Source organism: Harpegnathos saltator, unplaced genomic scaffold (assembly GCF_003227715.2).
Source record: "Harpegnathos saltator strain DR-91 unplaced genomic scaffold, Hsal_v8.6 scaffold239, whole genome shotgun sequence".
NCBI classification, from domain to species: domain Eukaryota; kingdom Metazoa; phylum Arthropoda; class Insecta; order Hymenoptera; family Formicidae; genus Harpegnathos; species Harpegnathos saltator.
In genome coordinates this window covers 155,030-173,490 of record NW_020230027.1, presented here as the reverse complement: position 1 = coordinate 173,490, position 18,461 = coordinate 155,030, and the positions used below count along the sequence as shown (strand labels likewise).

Here is an 18,461-nt window from a genome sequence, read left to right as displayed (position 1 = left end):
AACATTTATTTATTATTATATTCAGAGAATAATATTTAATTTATTATTTATACTTATCTTACTTATGCTTACCCTACATATGCTTCTTTGAATGAAAAATTTAATTTGTTGACTGATTCAGATTCAGATTTGTTAAAATATCTCTTATGCGCAACTATTGAACAGATAGGTAGTAAAATAATTTTCTTTCTTTACGAATTTTATAAACTTTTCACGAACATAAAAATTGAAAGATTCTCAGAGGACAAATAACTTTTCTTGAACATTTAAACCAAAGGAAAATCTTTTCCCATTAATAAAGAATGAATAATTAATATTTCACACAAGAGGAATCTTCATTCTTGAAATCACCGCGCGATTTTACTTTTAGAAAAGTATAATATTGATGTAATAGTAACAAATGATATCCAAAAACGGTGCAAATCTTAAACATTTTTGAGAAATGCAGTTTGAAGTTTCGTCTTTTCCGTTAATGTCGTTATAGCAGAAGAATTACCAATTTGCTTCAATAGCGCAGTGGATCAGGCTTTGTGATATGAGCGTAGAGGTTGTTCAAGTGTGTTATTTTCACTATCGCAGGGAGAACTATGTAGAATGTATAATAATACGCAGACAAATTCTTTATTCATATACATACAATACATAATCATACTTATTTTTTTTAGCATGAATAAAAACGATCAATGCTAACATGATAAGTGTATATCGCAATTGTACGTGTTATACATAGGTTATTATACATAATAGGTTCCTACTATTATATAATAGGTTTGGGGTCGATCTGAGATCAGATTCGTAATCAGCGACCCCAAAAACCCATATACAGGGTGCAGATTTATCTGAAGACATCGAAATATCTCGAGAACTATGCATTGGATAAAAAAAAGTGGTGAATGAAAGTTGTTAGTCTCGAAGGGAGACATCCAATGATACCAAACTCGACCTCCCACCTCACCCCCTGGGGGTGGGGGTTGGGGGCAACTTTGAAATCTTAAATGGAAACCCCCATTTTTTATTGCAGATACGGATTCTACGCCACAAAATACGTAAATTTTGTTCGAAACTTTTTTTTTATTCGTGATAAATGGCGCTGTAATCGCAAAAAATTATATTTTCCGCAATTCTCCAGAAATGATCACGGGAAGTATTAGACCGTGATTACAATGGTCGGTGGATTGGCAGAGGTGGCCCGATTAATTGGCCTGCTAGGTCGCCTGATTTGACATCGCCGGATTTCTTTCTGTGGGGTTACCTAAAAGATAAGGTTTATCAACAAGTGCCAACAACTCGTGAAAACATGGTAGAACGCATAACAAACGCTTGCGCTGAAACTCCCGCAGATATGCTTCTATCCTGTGTACAGTCATTTGAAAAAAGGATCAATAAGTGTATTGAAGTTGAAGGTAAAAATTTCGAACACTTACTCTAATTAATTGAACAGTGAGAGGCAAGGGGACTCACATTAAAAAAGCACCCCGATCTGTGAGAGGCAAGGGGACTCACATTAAAAAAGCACCCGAAGGGAACATAAAACTACTACGTCCTCGTCGTTGTTCCTGTGTAACGCTAAAAGTAGTTTCTCGGAAAAATTCAACGCTATCTATCACGAGTGAAAAAAATTGTTTCAATAAAAATTTCACATACAATCTAATTCTGCAATGAAAAATGTGGGTCCCCATTTGAGATTTGAACGTTATCACCCACCCTATCCCGACAGGATGGGGGGGGAATAACTTTTATTATGTTCTTTAAAAATATTGAACAGGTATTTTTTATTTCTCAATCCAATGATCATTTCTGGAGAATTGCGGAAAATATAATTTTTTGCGATTACAGCGCCATCTATCACGAATCAAAAAAAAGTTTCGGACAAAATTTACGTATTTTGTGGCGTAGAATCCGCATCTGCAATAAAAAATGGGGGTTTCCATTTAAGATTTCAAAGTTGCCCCCAACCCCCACCCCCAAGGGTGGGGTGGGAGGTTGAGTTTGGTATCATTGGATGTCCCTCTTCGAGACTAACAACTTTCATTAACCACTTTTTTTTATCCAATGCATAGTTCTCGAGATATTTCAATGTCTTCAGATAAATCGTGCACCCTGTATATGTGTACATAAATTTTTACAAGTAAAACTTCCCAGATAGCACACGGACGTCCACTGGACGTCCGTTATATGTTCATTTTTTTACAAAAAACGTCCATAGGACGTACGTTTGCCACAACTTCGGACGTCCATTGGACATGAATGTCCGATGGACGTACATCGGACGTCCTACAGGTCCGATGTCCAAATAAGGACATCCTTGTTACCAATTTATGTCCACGGACGTAAATCGGACATACGGACATAAATTGGACGTGAAACGTACATCCATTGGATGTCCGGTGCCATCTGGGTTATAACTATAATAAAACTCTGCAACACCATTCTACTGTACAAAAGAAGTGATATATTAGAATAGTAGCGCCAACTGAGAAACCTAACATATACAGGGTGTTTGATAGCTGATCATGCAGACGAAAGTTGGAGATAGATTGGGTGTAGCCGAGAAGAAAAGTCATGTACCATAATGTCAAATTGCCAATAGTTATCGAGTTATTAATTAAAACATGTGAGCCAACGAGCGCGTAGAGAGCGGAGGGCGGCCGCAGTAAGCACGTAGACATTTGATACAGGCGGAGTCAGTGAGTAGCGGTAGACAAGCGCGCGCGGCGAGGGGCAACGTAAGCGACAAGAGGCGATCGCGCGCGACGAGGAGCGAGCGAGCTTTTTCTTTATAGCTTTTTCCTTATAGCTCGCTCGTTCCTCGTCGTTCGCGTTCGCTCGCTCTTCGTCGCGCTCGCTCGCCTCTTGTCGCTTGCGCTCGCTCGCTCCTCGTCGCGCGCGTTCGCCTCTTGTTGTTTACGTTGCCTCTCGCCGCGCGCGCTCGCCTACCGCCACTCGCTGACTCCGCCTGTATCAAATGTCTACGCGCTTACTGCGGCCGCCCTCCGCTCTCTACACGCTCGTTGGCTCACATGTTTTAATTAATAACTCGGTAACTATTGCCAATTTGACATTATGGTACATGACTTTTCTTCTCGGCTACACCCAATCTATCTCCAACTTTCGTCTGCATGATCAGCTATCAAACACCCTATATATACAGGGTGTTCCGCAGCAACATATACAAAATGAAATTGTGCTGGCTTTAATGGTAAATTATGAGACTTTTTTACTTTTTTAATAGATTTAGCACTGTTGTAACTTTCGTCGTTTGAAGTGGTGGCATCATCTGTAAATTGATATATTTTTTTATGACGTTTTGATCTTGATTTTTTCAACTTAGTTTCATCTAATTCAGACAATTCTGCATCAGATACTATTTGAATAATTTGTAGAATGTCTTTTGCACTTGAGTAATCATCTGTAAATGAATATATATATATATAAATTGATTGATATATTTATTAATCATTAACAATTATCACTCAAATTTTCATGTATGTGTGTGTGTGTAAATATATATATATATATATGAATTAATCATTAACAATTATCATAATCATTAACAATCATTAACAATTATCACTCAAATTTTCATGTATGTGTGTGTGTGTAAATATATATATATATATATAATTGTTAATGATTAATAAATATATCAATCAATTTATATATATATATATATTCATTTACAGATGATTACTCAAGTGCAAAAGACATTCTACAAATTATTCAAATAGTATCTGATGCAGAATTGTCTGAATTAGATGAAAGTAAGTTGAAAAAATCAAGATCAAAACGTCATAAAAAAATATATCAATTTACAGATGATGCCACCACTTCAAACGACGAAAGTTACAACAGTGCTAAATCTACTAAAAAAGTAAAAAAGTCTCATAATTTGCCATTAAAGCCAGCACAATTTCAATCTTTTTTGCAATATACTACAACTACAAATAAATCTTTAGGTGAGATAATCTCATAACAATTTTATCATAACGCATTCAATAATTTTAAAATAGCACTTTAAAGTTTTTCGTTCTAATATTGTTTTAATTGAATGAAATTGTGATAAATTATAAATTTTACATTACAATTTTTTAATAATATTAAGTTATGTGCCATCTGCTTTACGCCTCTCTCTCTCTCTCTCTCTCTCTCTCTCTCTCTCGACGCGAGACGTTCTGAATGTGTAAATAAATGCGCGTTTTCGTCACACGTTTTCCTCGCGAAAATGATTATCTATGCTATCCTTTCCACACCACCTGGCAATAGATAGTATGCGCGTTTTTTTAGTGATATCCGCAGGAGGCTTAATAGTTTTGTAAATGTATAATTACTCACTCTGTATAAATGCTATAAGTTTCTTTTTGTATTTTTTGCGTTGCATTCTTTCTGTGTTGATTTTATAGATGCTAAAAAAACTCAGATAAATTTTGAAAAGGAAATAGCAGTTGGTGATAGTCTTAATAGTAGTTCTTCATTAACATTACCTGCAAACTACGATAACAATGATAATCAAAGCAGTTTAATAGTATATCAAAAGAGTCTATTGAAACCAGCTGTACATTTAACTCGCCCCAGTAGTTCAAACATTGAAGAAATGCTTTTAAGTCTTATAGGTAAATATCACGTACAGTATGTGTTATTGAATCAGTTCTAAAAATGTTTCTTATTACTTTTTTTATCAGAATTTGTAATTATTTGATGTAATTTTTTTTATTTCAGAATTTAGCAAGGATATAATTAAGAAAGTTAATAAATTTACAATTTCAATTGAAGATTTGAATAAAAGAATACAGATTATTGAAAATATCTTAAATACAAGAAGAGGTAGATTAACAAATGAAACTTCTATAACTAACGAAATTGAAGATTTTATACTATTGCAAACAGTTGACAAGTTTAATGAATTTGACAAATTAGATAAACATGAATATCTTCGACAAGTGGTAAGTACACAATTGTATTATAATTTTTATCCTTATTATTAATACTATAGCTCTAATTTCTTTAAAAATTATGAAAAACTAACAATATATAAATTATAAAATATAAAAGTATTAAAACATATTAAAAATTATTATAAGTAAAAAATTATAAAAACTAAATTATTTAAAAAATTATAAAATATTATAATATAATTATTCTGCCTGTTTGGTCGACAATATAAATTTGTCCTTTATTGAAATAATATGCTGAAATGCACCTTGCTTGGAGCAAATATAATATAACATTAATAATAAAACATTTTTAGGTACAAGAACAGTAACTATAGGTTCATGTATAATTTGTAAGAAGGCAAAGGCTACACAGAAAACAATTATAATTTTTACCAATATGAAATTAAAAGGTAACTGTAGTGTGTTTTAATGAGATTGCTTACTATAGTTGTGGTTATTGGGTAAAATTCTTATAATTTTTATTTACATATTTGTTAAAAATTTTGATATTTCAGATTACATTGTTTTAAATTAATGTTTTATTAATCTATTTTTAAAATAATTCTTAATTTTATATTTTAATTAATATTTTCTGCATTATAAATATTTCAATAAAAAAAATTAGTATATTGCAATAATGAATATATATTATGAATGTTTGTGCATGTATGTTTATACAATAGTTATACGAGTTGATGCAGGAGTGCAGTGAAAAGCATATTATTTTTATATGTTATAAGAGTTTACCTTCTCATTTTACATTTAATATATACAACCTTGCATAGTCTTAGAAACTAAAGGTGTAGGAAAAGCACAAAAATTAGTAATTGAAAGACTACTTTTTAACAAGAATCGTGTATCTCAGATCACCAGAACTGAATATGTTGTCTAATATTTTTTATAAAAAGAATAAAACTTCTATCAGTTATTTACTCTTTTATTTAAAATATTTTACTATTCTACATTTATTATTTTATTTACGTATATGTATACTCTACAATATTCATAAAAAATAATTAGTTTAAGGAAATTTGCAACAGTTTGTGCACAATCGGTTATTTGGAATAACGATAATACTCTTTTTATAATATTTTCTTTTTTTCTATAATAGAATGATTTTCTATAATAGAATAGATTTTATTACATTTATTATTTTAATATTTTTTTATCTTTTAACAAATTTATAATTACTGAATGAATTGTTTATTTCTGTACTTGAACATTACTTATTCTGTAGGCTAAATTCATGAAATGTATTGGTGGCTCAGAGACACACGAATTGGTTCAAAATATTCTAAGAAGATTTATAACGAATAAATTGGCTACATTTTTCAATATTCAAGGCAAAAACTTAAAAAAAAGGGATGACGCACAGTCGAAAATAGCGTTTAAAAATACGAATTTATTCAAATGTATAATCAGTAAGTTTTGATGATAATGATATCAATTGTATAGCATAAGTGTGTACGATTTAATTTATAATCAATAATAACTTTTAGAAGCTGCTCAACTTCATCGTAATAACGTTGACGAGTATAATGTGCAACGTAGAAGTATTGCACCTTGGTTAGCCCAAGCAAATTTACGTTTATCCAGAGAAAAGTAATACTAACTTTACATAAAAGTTGTACTGTATAAGTATTAAAATTTGTATAATGTATTAAAATATATATATTTTTCAAAGCTAAAGAGACAAAAAAAGACGCAATTCTAATTGAACAACATACTTCGAAAAACGATAGTGATAAAACTACATTTGAGGACGAAGAGGAAACTATGTAATAATATTTTAAAGAGGTTTCTTTACATTTTTCTGTCTATGATTCTGTCTATGATTTGAACATATTACATTTTTCTGTTCTAAGATTTAACATACTATATAACTTAAAGTGATTATACTTTAATTATCATAACTTAAATTACTTAATTACTAATATTGTCTTTTTCTCTTGTAAGAAATATAATAAAAGAGATATTTAGAAAACCATGACAAAATGGAAGTGTTCAATTTTTTACACGCATTTTTATCATAATGTAAATTAATTATCATAGTAATTAATAGAAGTCTACCAGAGGGTGCGTTTTCACTGAGTGCGTCATGCGTCGCAATGTCCGTCATTAATCGATCAAAACATCCCATTTTATTACATCACAAATAGGATATTTTGATTTGCTAACAACAGTTGACGCGACGCGTGACGCGTTCAGTGGAAACGCACCGTCTGCCAAACGACTTCTATTAATATAATCAATGTTAATGTATTAGACATATTTGTGAGATATATTTATTTCAAAATATGTATTACAGTAAGTATATATATAAGCAGTAATATATATATTTCTAGGGCTTGATTCTCGAATGCGTACGATAAATTTTCGCATACAAAAGTGATGCTGTGCGTTCATTGATTGGTATGTAATTTGAGATTAAAAAGTTAATACCAATCAGTGAACGCACAGTATTACTTTCGTACGTGAAAATCTATCGTACAAGTTCGAGAATGGAGCCCTAGAAATATATCCACAATTTCTCGGAAGAAATGTATCTGAAATATATATTCTGAGGTGTTTCTGCAATATTATTAATATATAGACATGTTTCAGAAATGTTGCAGTCATATTACCAAAATATTGCGGAAATTTTCCAGCAAGGTTGCATTTGAAATGATCGCGGACATTGAAATATTGCAGAAATGTTTCTGAAACAGTCCTGAAATATTTCTATAATAAATGCTGAAAGGTGTAATATTTCAAATGAAACATTGTAGCAATGTTTTAGAGATATTACATGCCGAGTGGGATGTTACTAAAATGTTATATAGCTGTTATATAATTGTAATATTATTGTTATGTAAAAAATTTACTTCTAATTTTCTCGCGTCTTGCGTCCCCCCGTCGATAAGCTTTGATTTCAAGCGGTCGGTCACCCCCCTCCGTGTCCTGACCGTGGCTTTGCTTAACATGACGATCGAGCGGCACGCAATTATCGCAATGACTCCAACAACGTTCTTGTGACCTGTATTTATATAATGTATACTTATAGTATTCACAGAACATTATAACCTTTCATGTTAAAAATTAAAACAACGCAACAACATTCGATATACGACGAATATCAATATAGACTATGTTTCAAAATTACTACCCAGCAAACACCGAATATAACTATTATATAACCTAGAAGTAACATGCAATATAACAGAAGTTATACATTATTAATATTGATGTTACATAATTTTCTTTTGTAACTACAATATAACTGTATTTTATAACTGTTATATTTGTCTGTTATTTATTGGTTATAATTGTATAACATCGATATAATAGAAATATTACACGTTATATAACAAATGCTACATTAATATCATTTTAATATTATATAACTATTAGCATCGTCTGAAAAACGATGTGGTCTGTTCTTTATAGGTGCGCCGGTGTGTACAAATTTTGCGTACCTAATTTAGTGTACCTACAAAGAACAGACCTGTGCTGCTCCAGAGATAACCGGCGTGCAACGTCTTTGTTATATAGCCCATCTATCTCAGGAAGGAATCAAGCAGTAGTGAATATTGAACGACGTTATTTATAAGGTAATCCATATCATCTTTAAATAATCAGTTGATATATATTACAAATTTTTTACATGTAATGCAAACTAGAATTTTTACTTAATTTTTGGCTAATATTTTTTTCGTATCTTGCTAAACCGCTGTTCGGAAAATTGCTTATTCAGTGAAAGCTGTTTTAATAGTTTGACCAAAGGTACGTTATATTTACATCATTAAATGATGTAAATATTTGTAAATATAGTTATTACAGATATTTATATTGTTTACTCATGTTTACGGTGCACCTTTGGTCAAATTGTTAAAACAAATTTTGCAAAAATTTATAAGCAAATATTAATTACCAGAATGCAATATGGAGAATGCTGCAATTTGTAATTATATACATAATGATACTTGCAGATAATTGTGGTTTATGATTTTGAATATTATTGCATAAATAGACACTATCATTAAATGATGTGATAATTATATAGAAGACTTCCACCCCTCACCTCTGATTTCGAAAAAAAAACAATTAATCGACGCGTTTTTGCAAGACAAACAAGTTTTGTACTTGAAAAAATCGTCGTTCTGCTTTGTGGAGCAAGATAATTGTTACAGTTGACGATATAATTTAGGTTAAGAAATCTGTCACGGAGGTGAGGACCGTCTTTTCTATAATTACAAATGCATTCCCTAGCTTTTCTAATAACAGACAAAAAATAAATCTTTGCCGTACTAGAAAGATGAGTCTACCACATACTAAAATGACAGATTTTGAAAAGATTGGCAAAGGCTTCTATACAAGGGAGGATGTATCATAAATCAGAAGCAGAAGAATGATAGCATGTGGTATCTCATTATGTAGGGCTGATCTTGTTTCTCTTGTTACGCAATAAAATAGTATATGCTATGATTCTTCCACTTTTGATTCATGATACATTCTCCCTTGCATAGAGGCCTTTGCTAATCTTTTCAGAATCTGTCATTTTAGTATATGGTAGACTCATCTTTTTAGTAAGGCGAAAGATTTAAAAGAAAATAAGAGAAGTGACACACATGGCTGAAATGGTATAAATGGTGCAAATGAGATAATATAAAACATCAGGATATCCCTGTGATATATTTTGCACATTTCTGCTGTGTGAGACATATATGCACACACACACACATACACAGGTTGTTCAGTAATTAGAGAAAGTTGCTATGTACAGATAGATTTGATGAAACTGATCAAAAGATTCCTCTATCATTTTGCGAACAACCACAAAATTTATAGTTATCAATCAGAGAAGATTTCTTAATGATTACGTACTATATATTAAACATTAGTATATGATTGTGGGATTAATATTGTATAAATAATGTATCAATCTTTTTTAATTAATAAATAAAAATCTATGTGGTTATTAGGTAAATGAAAGGATTTTTTTCTTTAGTTCAACCTGATATACAAGTAGACGTCGCTATCACAGCTCATCTATTATGGCGTTCGTATGATTGTTCATAAAAGAGAAGTTAAATAAAGAAATTTTTTCTTCAATTTTATCTAACCTACCTGTTGTTGGTTGGTTCGCGAGTTACTGGACACTCTATACATATATGTGTGTATGAATGTGTGTACAGTAAAATATTTTCAAAATATTATTTAACATTGTTTTCTCATAACTTGTATATTATTTTTTTTAACAATACTTTAATGCATAATAGTTAACAAAATTTATTAACATTTTATATCATAACATCTCATATTTTCTTCATATTTAATATTGCTTTAAAATTGTCTTTAATGCCGTGTTTTCTACATCTCCATCGCATTAAATCTGTTAATCCATAAATTTATTCTGTAAAATGTATTCTATAAACATTTATTCTGTAAAAAAATAAAAAAAAACTTTGAAAGAAAACAAAAATTCAGAGTGCCGTCTATAGATTTTTGTCATATTATTTACATCTTAGAAGATCAGTATTAATTTCTCACATAAAAGAAATCTGAGAAAGAAAACAATATTGATGAATGCAACAATAATAATATTAATGTACTAGTAAACTAATAGTATTAGGTTCGGTTGCACCAACATTTTTTTGGGTTATAAGCGAAACTTAAACATGTATATATTTTTATCTTTCTATCAAAATGACTAAAGACAAACACATATTAAAGTCTAGCTTAAAATCAAAATAATGTTGATGCAATCGGGCCTTAATGTACTAAACTATATTAAATTTTTAAGACTTCAAGTTCTGATAGACATATGTAATGAGTGCACATTTCTGTAATCTTTGTTTAGGCAAAAGTTGTATTCTACATCCGTCATGCCTAAAGATGTTAAGTATTTATCAAACAGACGAAGGAATCAAATTATTAGTAAAGATGTATATAATAGTGAAAATAATGTTTTATTGGAAAGAGCTTCACCCAATGCAGCATCTATTATTATAGTAAAAGCAGATAATATTATTGTAAATTCTGATAACATATCGTATACTAATAATGTATCACTTAAAGATACAAAGCAATCGGAGAAATTATCAGTAGAGTTGCAGTATGAAAGTGATGAAGAATATATTCCTGAATCACAAGAAAATATACCTATATTAACCAATATTTCTGAGAGCAGCAAAGAGCAAAGCTTACGTAAAGACTTACAAAAGTTAATTATACAACGTAACATCCCTCACAGTACTGCTAATGAGTTACTTGCAATATTAAAAAAACATGGTCATATAGAATTGCCTAGTGATGTTAGGGTTTTACTTCATACGCCACGCAATGCATCTGTAAATATTAAATGCATGGGTAATGGTCATTATATACATTTTGGTCTTACTTCAGTTTTAGCTCGATCCATAGAAATATATTCCAAGTTTATTAAGATAAGTGAAATTAAAATAAACATAAATATAGATGGCTTGCCAATTTAGAAGAGTTCTACTAGCCAATTCTGGCCCATAATGGGACCGATTGAAGATATTGGTATTCATCGGCATTCATTGCCATTTGTAATTGGTGTATATCACGGTATGTGTAAACCAAGCAATGTAAATGATTTCCTCACCAGTTTTGTTGATGAATTTTTATTCTTATCCAAAAGTGGTATAATTGTTCATAATAATAAATATAAAGTGAGTATTAACGTAATATTGTGTGATGCTCCAGCTAAATCATTCATAACGTGCACAAAGGGTCACACAAGATATTTCTCGTGTTCTAAATGTGTTCAAGAAGACGACTTCATAAACAATACAGTAATTTTCCTTGAAACTAATAGTATGTTACGTACAGATAACTCGTTTAAAATTCGAAGTCAAACTGAACATCATACAGGCGATTCTATATTGGAAAATCTTTCCATCGAGATGGTTTCACAAATCCCACTTGATTATATGCACCTTATTTGCTTGGGTGTTACGAAACGGTTATTGCAATTGTGGATTAGGGAAAATAAAAGTAACAGATTAAATGCAGAAAATATTAATTTAACTTCACAACATTTAATAAATATAAAATATTGCATTCCATCTGAATTTGCAAGAAAGCCTAGAACTTTACTCGATATTGATAGATGGAAAGCTACGGAATTGCGCCAATTTTTGTTATATACTGGAATAGTAATTTTGAAGTCAACCTTATCTCCGCTATGGTATAACCATTTCCTTTCCCTTAGTATTGCGATAAGAATAATGGCTAATCCGCAATTATGCACGAAATATCTTGCTTATGCTTATTCATTATTATTATGGTTTGTATCCAATTACGGAGTTATTTACGGAGAAGAATATATATCACACAATGTTCATAATCTTATTCATATTGCTAATGATGTAAAAATTTTTGGGTGTCTTGATAATTTCAGTTGCTTTAAGTTCGAAAATCATATGCAAAAAATAAAAAGAAAATTGCATAATTGTGGAAAACCGTTACAAGAATTATCAAATCTCATATTTGAAGTATCTCAACAAGAAATTATACAGCACTCTGTAATAAATTATCCATCTGTCATTTACACAAATAATAAAAAAATTTCTTATGTTCAATATGAAAACTTTAAAATTGCATTAACTGAAATTGACAAGTGTGCTTTGCTTAATGATAATTCTTTAATTTTTATTTTAGATATAATTAATGAGAACAGCATATTATTTTTTCATGCGAAACGTTTTTTAAATACAAAATCTTTTTTTACTGTTCCATGTGCTTCGGAAGAGTTGGATATATTTATAATTTTAAGCACAACTGCGGCAGAAACTATAACAGTTCCACTCACCGAAATCAAGAAAAAATGTTTAATATTGAAAAATACGGACCAACCTGATTCTTATATTACAATACCACTACTTCATACTAACAATTAGATGCTCTGCATTGTTATTAATTAGAAAGTATTTGAACAAACCAAAAAAAATATGATGATGAATATTAATCATTGCAACGTGTTTCTTCGTCTTGAATAAATAAATACTGATATACTTACATACTTGGAAACGTGAAAATATTATCCGCATTCAATAAAACAAACATTTATAAGGTGAGTAGAATATTTACAAAGGTGGCATATTAATGTATAATTTTGTAGTTTAACAATTTGCTTTATGTAATTGAAATTATGAAAAAATTGCAAAAATATAATTTTGATTGGACAGTTAATTATTAAAATATAAAATCACTATTTTTTAACAAAGAATTTATTTTAATTTTTTTTGAATGCAAGAAGGAAATATTGTATTTATTGTATAAATTTTAACATTAAAGCAATATAATTTTCTTAATGTTATATCTAGTACAGTCGCTAATATAATTGATATACACTTTATAATTGATGTATACTTGTAAATAGAAAAGTTCGTCATTTTCAGGGTGAATTTGTGAACTGTGTTTTATTTAATAAGAGAACTTGTTTTCTAATGGAAGAATAGTTCCATTAGATAAAACAGGTAAGTTCACAAACTCGATTCGATAAATAACGGACAACTTTCCTATCTAAGAGTATAAATATTTGAAATTGAAATAATTCATATATGGTAACATATTACTTTCTTTTATAGATTATATGGTAAAATAAAGATGGATCGTTGCGAAACTGGAACAAGTAAGAAATATTCCGTTGTAAAGTTTCTTATAGATGACTCTTACTCCGAAATACATCATGGTTTATGCACGATGGCAGTAAGCAGCTGTGCTTGTGGCCACCACGGACAGCAAATGCCGCTAACTTTATAGCCAATTGCGTAAGTCCATGTTTGGAAACTTGGAATCAATATGAAGTTGATGTTATAAAATCCTGTAGTAAGTCCATATATTGATAGCTTGTTTTATTTTGGTGTTACTAATAGCCTTTATATACTAAAGTTGAATTAATTTTTTTATAATGCTTTTATTATTATACTTCACATACATGCGCATACACATAAGGAATAATAAATATTAATTTTTTCATTATTGTAGCATCTCTAGAATCGGCAAGAAGAAGTGCAGCTGACTCCAATTATCAAACAACCGATGAAGACAGATTGGGACGTGGCAAAAGGCTACATATAGAACCGAACCGATATAGCAGCGAAGAAGAGGAAAAAGAAAACAATATACTTCGACCATATAAGAGTAAGAATATACATTATATAACAGCATGCTTTAGTATGCTTAATATACAAAATGTCTAACTGTTATCACAAGTTCATTCGTATGTAGATATATTAAATAAAATTAAATGTGAAAGCCCTCCAGTTAAAATATTATATATGTATTTATTAATAGCTATAATTCTTTCAAAATGTTACTAAACGTTAACAATTCCTAGAGAACAACTGTCTAGTTTTATTTATATGGGAGCTTTTGCAACATTAATATAAATAAATGAAATTACATATTTGTTTTATCGAATACTATAGGCGCTTGTTTATAAAATAATATTTTGTGTGCAGAGAGATCAATTAATACAAGAAAAATAGTTTCTGCCATTCCATCATTTCCGGGCGACTTAACATGCAGTGATATATATAATATTAATGAAGATATTAATGTGAGGAATAATAATAGAAACGACATTTCAACGTCACAACGTCATAATGGTATATACTGTTATTATCAACGTGATATGTAATATTCATTATTATTGTAATATAATATTGTATATATTTCCAGAACAAATAAAAACCTATGAAGCATCCGACGATGTACAATCATACGATAAATGGAAAGTAAGTACACATTGTTGAAATCAACAAAAATAAGTTTTAACAGTATAACATTAATATGTCTAAACATTGTAGGTTCTTCATTGTGTGTTTCATCGTCTGCAAAGGTACAAGAAGATCCAAATATAAAAAGTATGTATTAATGTACAGAGTGTTCCGTAACTCATCAAGCAGCCGCAGTGTACAGATAGAACGGATAAAAATAATCAGAAAAGTTACACACCATGTTGTAATTTTATCAATATTTACTTTGTAATTAATTAAGATATATAAACGAATGAGCGCACGGGAAACGGTAGAATGGGCTTTATGTGCACAAAAATTGGCTTACCTCTTAGTAACGATGAGTAACAGTTGATTTGGAGACGGAATGAAATGCAGTATATAACACGGTCGCGCACCGAAAAATCAACTGTTACTTATCGTTGCTAAGAAATAAGCCATTTTTTTTTTACACAGAGTTTATTCTACCGCTTCCTATGTACTCATTTGCTTATATATTTTCATTAATTACGGAGTAAATATTGAGAAAATTACAAAATGGTATATAATTTTTCTAATGATTTTGACCTATTTATACACCGTTATTTGTTCTATTTGTACATCGCGACTGCTTCACAAGTTACTAGATACTCTGTACACACATACACACACACACGTGTACGCGCGCGCGATGGTTAATAGTGAAATAGTAGCAACAAATAAAAAAATGCAATACTTTATTTAAATGATATTTAATATTAAATTTTTTTCCATATAATATCATGTTCCACAACTTGTTCAAAGTTTATGGGAGTAAGTGCATTCCATCACTGCAGTATTTTTTTTTAATATCCGCGATGGAATGCCCTGTTGCTTTAAACATCTTTTGCATATTACAAAACTGTGCACTTGTGATGAGTTCTTTAATTTTAGGAAATAAGTCTAAGTCCCTAAAAAAAGAGTCATTCCATTAATAAGAAAGATGTTTCAATATTTTTTATTGTCACTTTTGTCCAAACTTTTTACCATTGCTGGTGCTATTGAAATTGTACCAAAAAGTAAACTACTTTTATTGATATATATCATAACATGTCTTCAATGCATTCTTATATTATGTCCTATGCTTTAAAATTTTACAGGTCATCAGATCCTATTATACTCGTATTAGATAATGTATCAATGATTGAGAATTGGATTGAACATTATATTTCGACGAACTTCGATCTTGGTTAGTTTTATTCCAATTAATCTAATTTTAACCTTTAATTCACAGTCTTCAATCTCCAATCCATAATCTGATTAGGCATTTAGGAGAATATTTGCAATTTATAAAAGATGTTTTGACAATTCACACGCTCCGTCACTGATATCAATTGGAATAATTCTCCTAATGGAATTCGGTGCCTCGTAAAATTTTAAAAAGGCACAAAACAATATAAAGATACATTGAAGAAAAGTAATGATACATATCAGTAAAAGTAGTTTTGCTTTTGGCTACTATTTCAATAGCAGCTATTATATATGTGTGTGCGTATATAATTTGAATTACAAATATCTAACATTATTTTATATTTTATCTATAACATACTTTATTACTTTAGTAATAGGTGTAACATTAGTTATTGTATTGCAGAATATTTAAAAGAAATGTTACGTATGCAAGCAACGTCGAATTTAATATTATAAGATTTGAAACAACGAGTAAGCAGAACAGAAGAAGCAATGACAACTTGCACTCCCGTTTTAAGGAACAGCGATAAGAACAGTATAATTTTACCATTACGAACAATTGAAAGCATACGAGACTTTGAAGCGTTATTACACGATACTGATGAAGCAGTAATACAATTCGTAAGTTTTTACATTAATTTTACATTAATTCGTTCATATCACATAAATTTTCCTTGTGTATGTAGATATTAAATCCTGAAATTATTTCAATAGTAGTTTTATTTCGATACTGTATTATTGCTTCGCTATTTGCAATTGCTCTTTTTTAGTGTACATTTTTAAAATTTGTTAGTGTACATCATTGCATATTGGTTTTTTTTCAGTGTTATCATTGAAATAAAGTATTGTCATAATAAAATATTAAATTGTCTAATTGTTTATTTCTGTTTATAGAAAGACTTTCTGTTCAAAATAGGAGAAATTAATCCTCGGGATAATATTCATCGCACTCTGTCAAAACTATTCACAAACGAGTGCGCTCTTAATTGTTCGTGGAAAGGCATTCGTAATAATTTTAAAGTCTCCGATTTATATTTCATTAAAATAATGAGAAGTATGTTTTACACGTTATTAAAAGCATCCGTTAACCAAAAATTATTCCAATATTATTTTATATATACTAACACATTAATTTTTTTCTAGGAGAAATTACTTTACAACATTCTACTTTAACAGAGGCTGGATTTGATAATATAGTGGCGGAATGGCTGCGTTTTGCCAAACAAAGAAAACAGAGAGAAGAGAAAGGAAAACCCGCCGGACCTGAACAAATGACTGACGAAAATAATTAATACTTTTAAAATAGATGAGGTTTTATTAAAATATTATCAGTTTTTATCATTTTTCAATCAATTATTATTTCAATATCTTCTTTTTGTGATTTTATTATAACGTATGTTCTCAGATGTTTTTTTTTAGTTTTTGTGAGTTTATTGTAATGTACGTTTTCAGACATTTTTTTTCGTTTTTATTTTAATGTGTAATGTCGATTTCATTACAACGTTTCCAAATTTTATTTTCGTTTTTATTTACAGTTTGTACAGAAACGTTGTTTCTTTTTTCTATAATATATGTTACATATATTTAAAAATATATGTTTGTTATTTGTAATAAAAAGAAATATATATTTACGAGAATATATATATTTTTAAAATTTAATAAAATTAGTTTATATAAAAGTAAATGTACTTTTAATAAAATTACTTTCTAATTGACTGTTAATAACTATTACGAATACTTTAAATTTCAAGTATGTTTATTCTATCCAATTGAATAAAATAGTTTTATGATAAAAATTTTGTCTTGCATATTTGTTACAAATATGAATATTACGGATATCCAATTGTTTAATTAATTGTAATTAAAAATAAAATTTTTATAACTTATTTGAAATTGTTGAAATAATTTGATATTTATGGTATTCACGTTTGTAACACATGCAAATATTGAATTATTCAAATTTTTAATATAAATTAAAAAAAAATGGACATCTCATCTCTTCCAAAAGTTAGTCTAAAACATTAATAATTAAAATTGGATACAATATAAATTGTAATATACATCAGATTGTAAGAAATTCACGAAATTATAGTTTAAAGTTCATTTTAATAGAACTTGTTTTCGCGATGAAAATACACAAATTGTTACACTTCTTTTTAATTTTAAATTTTTCATTTATTTCAAATTGAGAAAAATATCAAAATTTATATTGGGTGAGTGCAAAAGTTCGTGCGGAGTTTCAATAGATGGAGTTATAAACGTTGTAAAGTGTTGTCATTAATACTTCCATCTACATATTATATAACGTTGGAAAGGTGACGTCTTCAGCTGTTATTAAAAAAAAAATCATTTGTTTTCATACAAACTGCTTCGAGAAATATCACTTTAAAAATGAGTATCGATAAGGTGCATTTACGGCATGTTATGCTTTACGAGTTTCGGAAGGGAATAAACGTTGCCGCAGCCGTAAAAAACATTCAGGATGTTTATCAGGATGAAGCACCAGCTAAACGAACTGTGGAAAAATGGTTTGCTAAATTTCGGCGCGGAGAATTTAACCTTGAAGACGAGCCAC

General features: G+C 29.7%; 1 protein-coding gene across 7 annotated transcripts; it reads left to right on the top strand.

Annotated features, from left to right (window-relative positions):
* The first annotated feature begins 8,396 nt into the window (after positions 1-8,396).
* On the top strand, positions 8,397-17,363 carry LOC109503826 (uncharacterized). 7 transcript variants are annotated; one of them, XM_025298782.1, is made up of 8 exons: positions 8,404-8,521; positions 12,687-13,008; positions 13,526-13,766; positions 13,926-14,081; positions 14,402-14,548; positions 14,622-14,677; positions 14,750-14,806; positions 16,290-16,506. In XM_025298782.1, exons 3-7 carry the CDS (start codon positions 13,634-13,636, stop codon positions 14,801-14,803), a joined length of 546 nt encoding a protein of 181 aa, XP_025154567.1. In that variant the 5' UTR covers positions 8,404-8,521; positions 12,687-13,008; positions 13,526-13,633; the 3' UTR covers positions 14,804-14,806; positions 16,290-16,506. The 7 variants fall into 7 exon arrangements, 5 of the variants coding, with proteins under 5 accessions (XP_025154567.1, XP_025154566.1, XP_025154565.1 ...); XR_003112901.1 differs by lacking the exon at positions 8,404-8,521 and adding an exon at positions 15,796-15,884 and having other exon boundaries at positions 12,603-13,008; XM_025298781.1 differs by lacking the exon at positions 8,404-8,521 and adding an exon at positions 13,337-13,414 and having other exon boundaries at positions 12,603-13,008.
* The last annotated feature ends 1,098 nt before the right edge of the window (positions 17,364-18,461 follow it).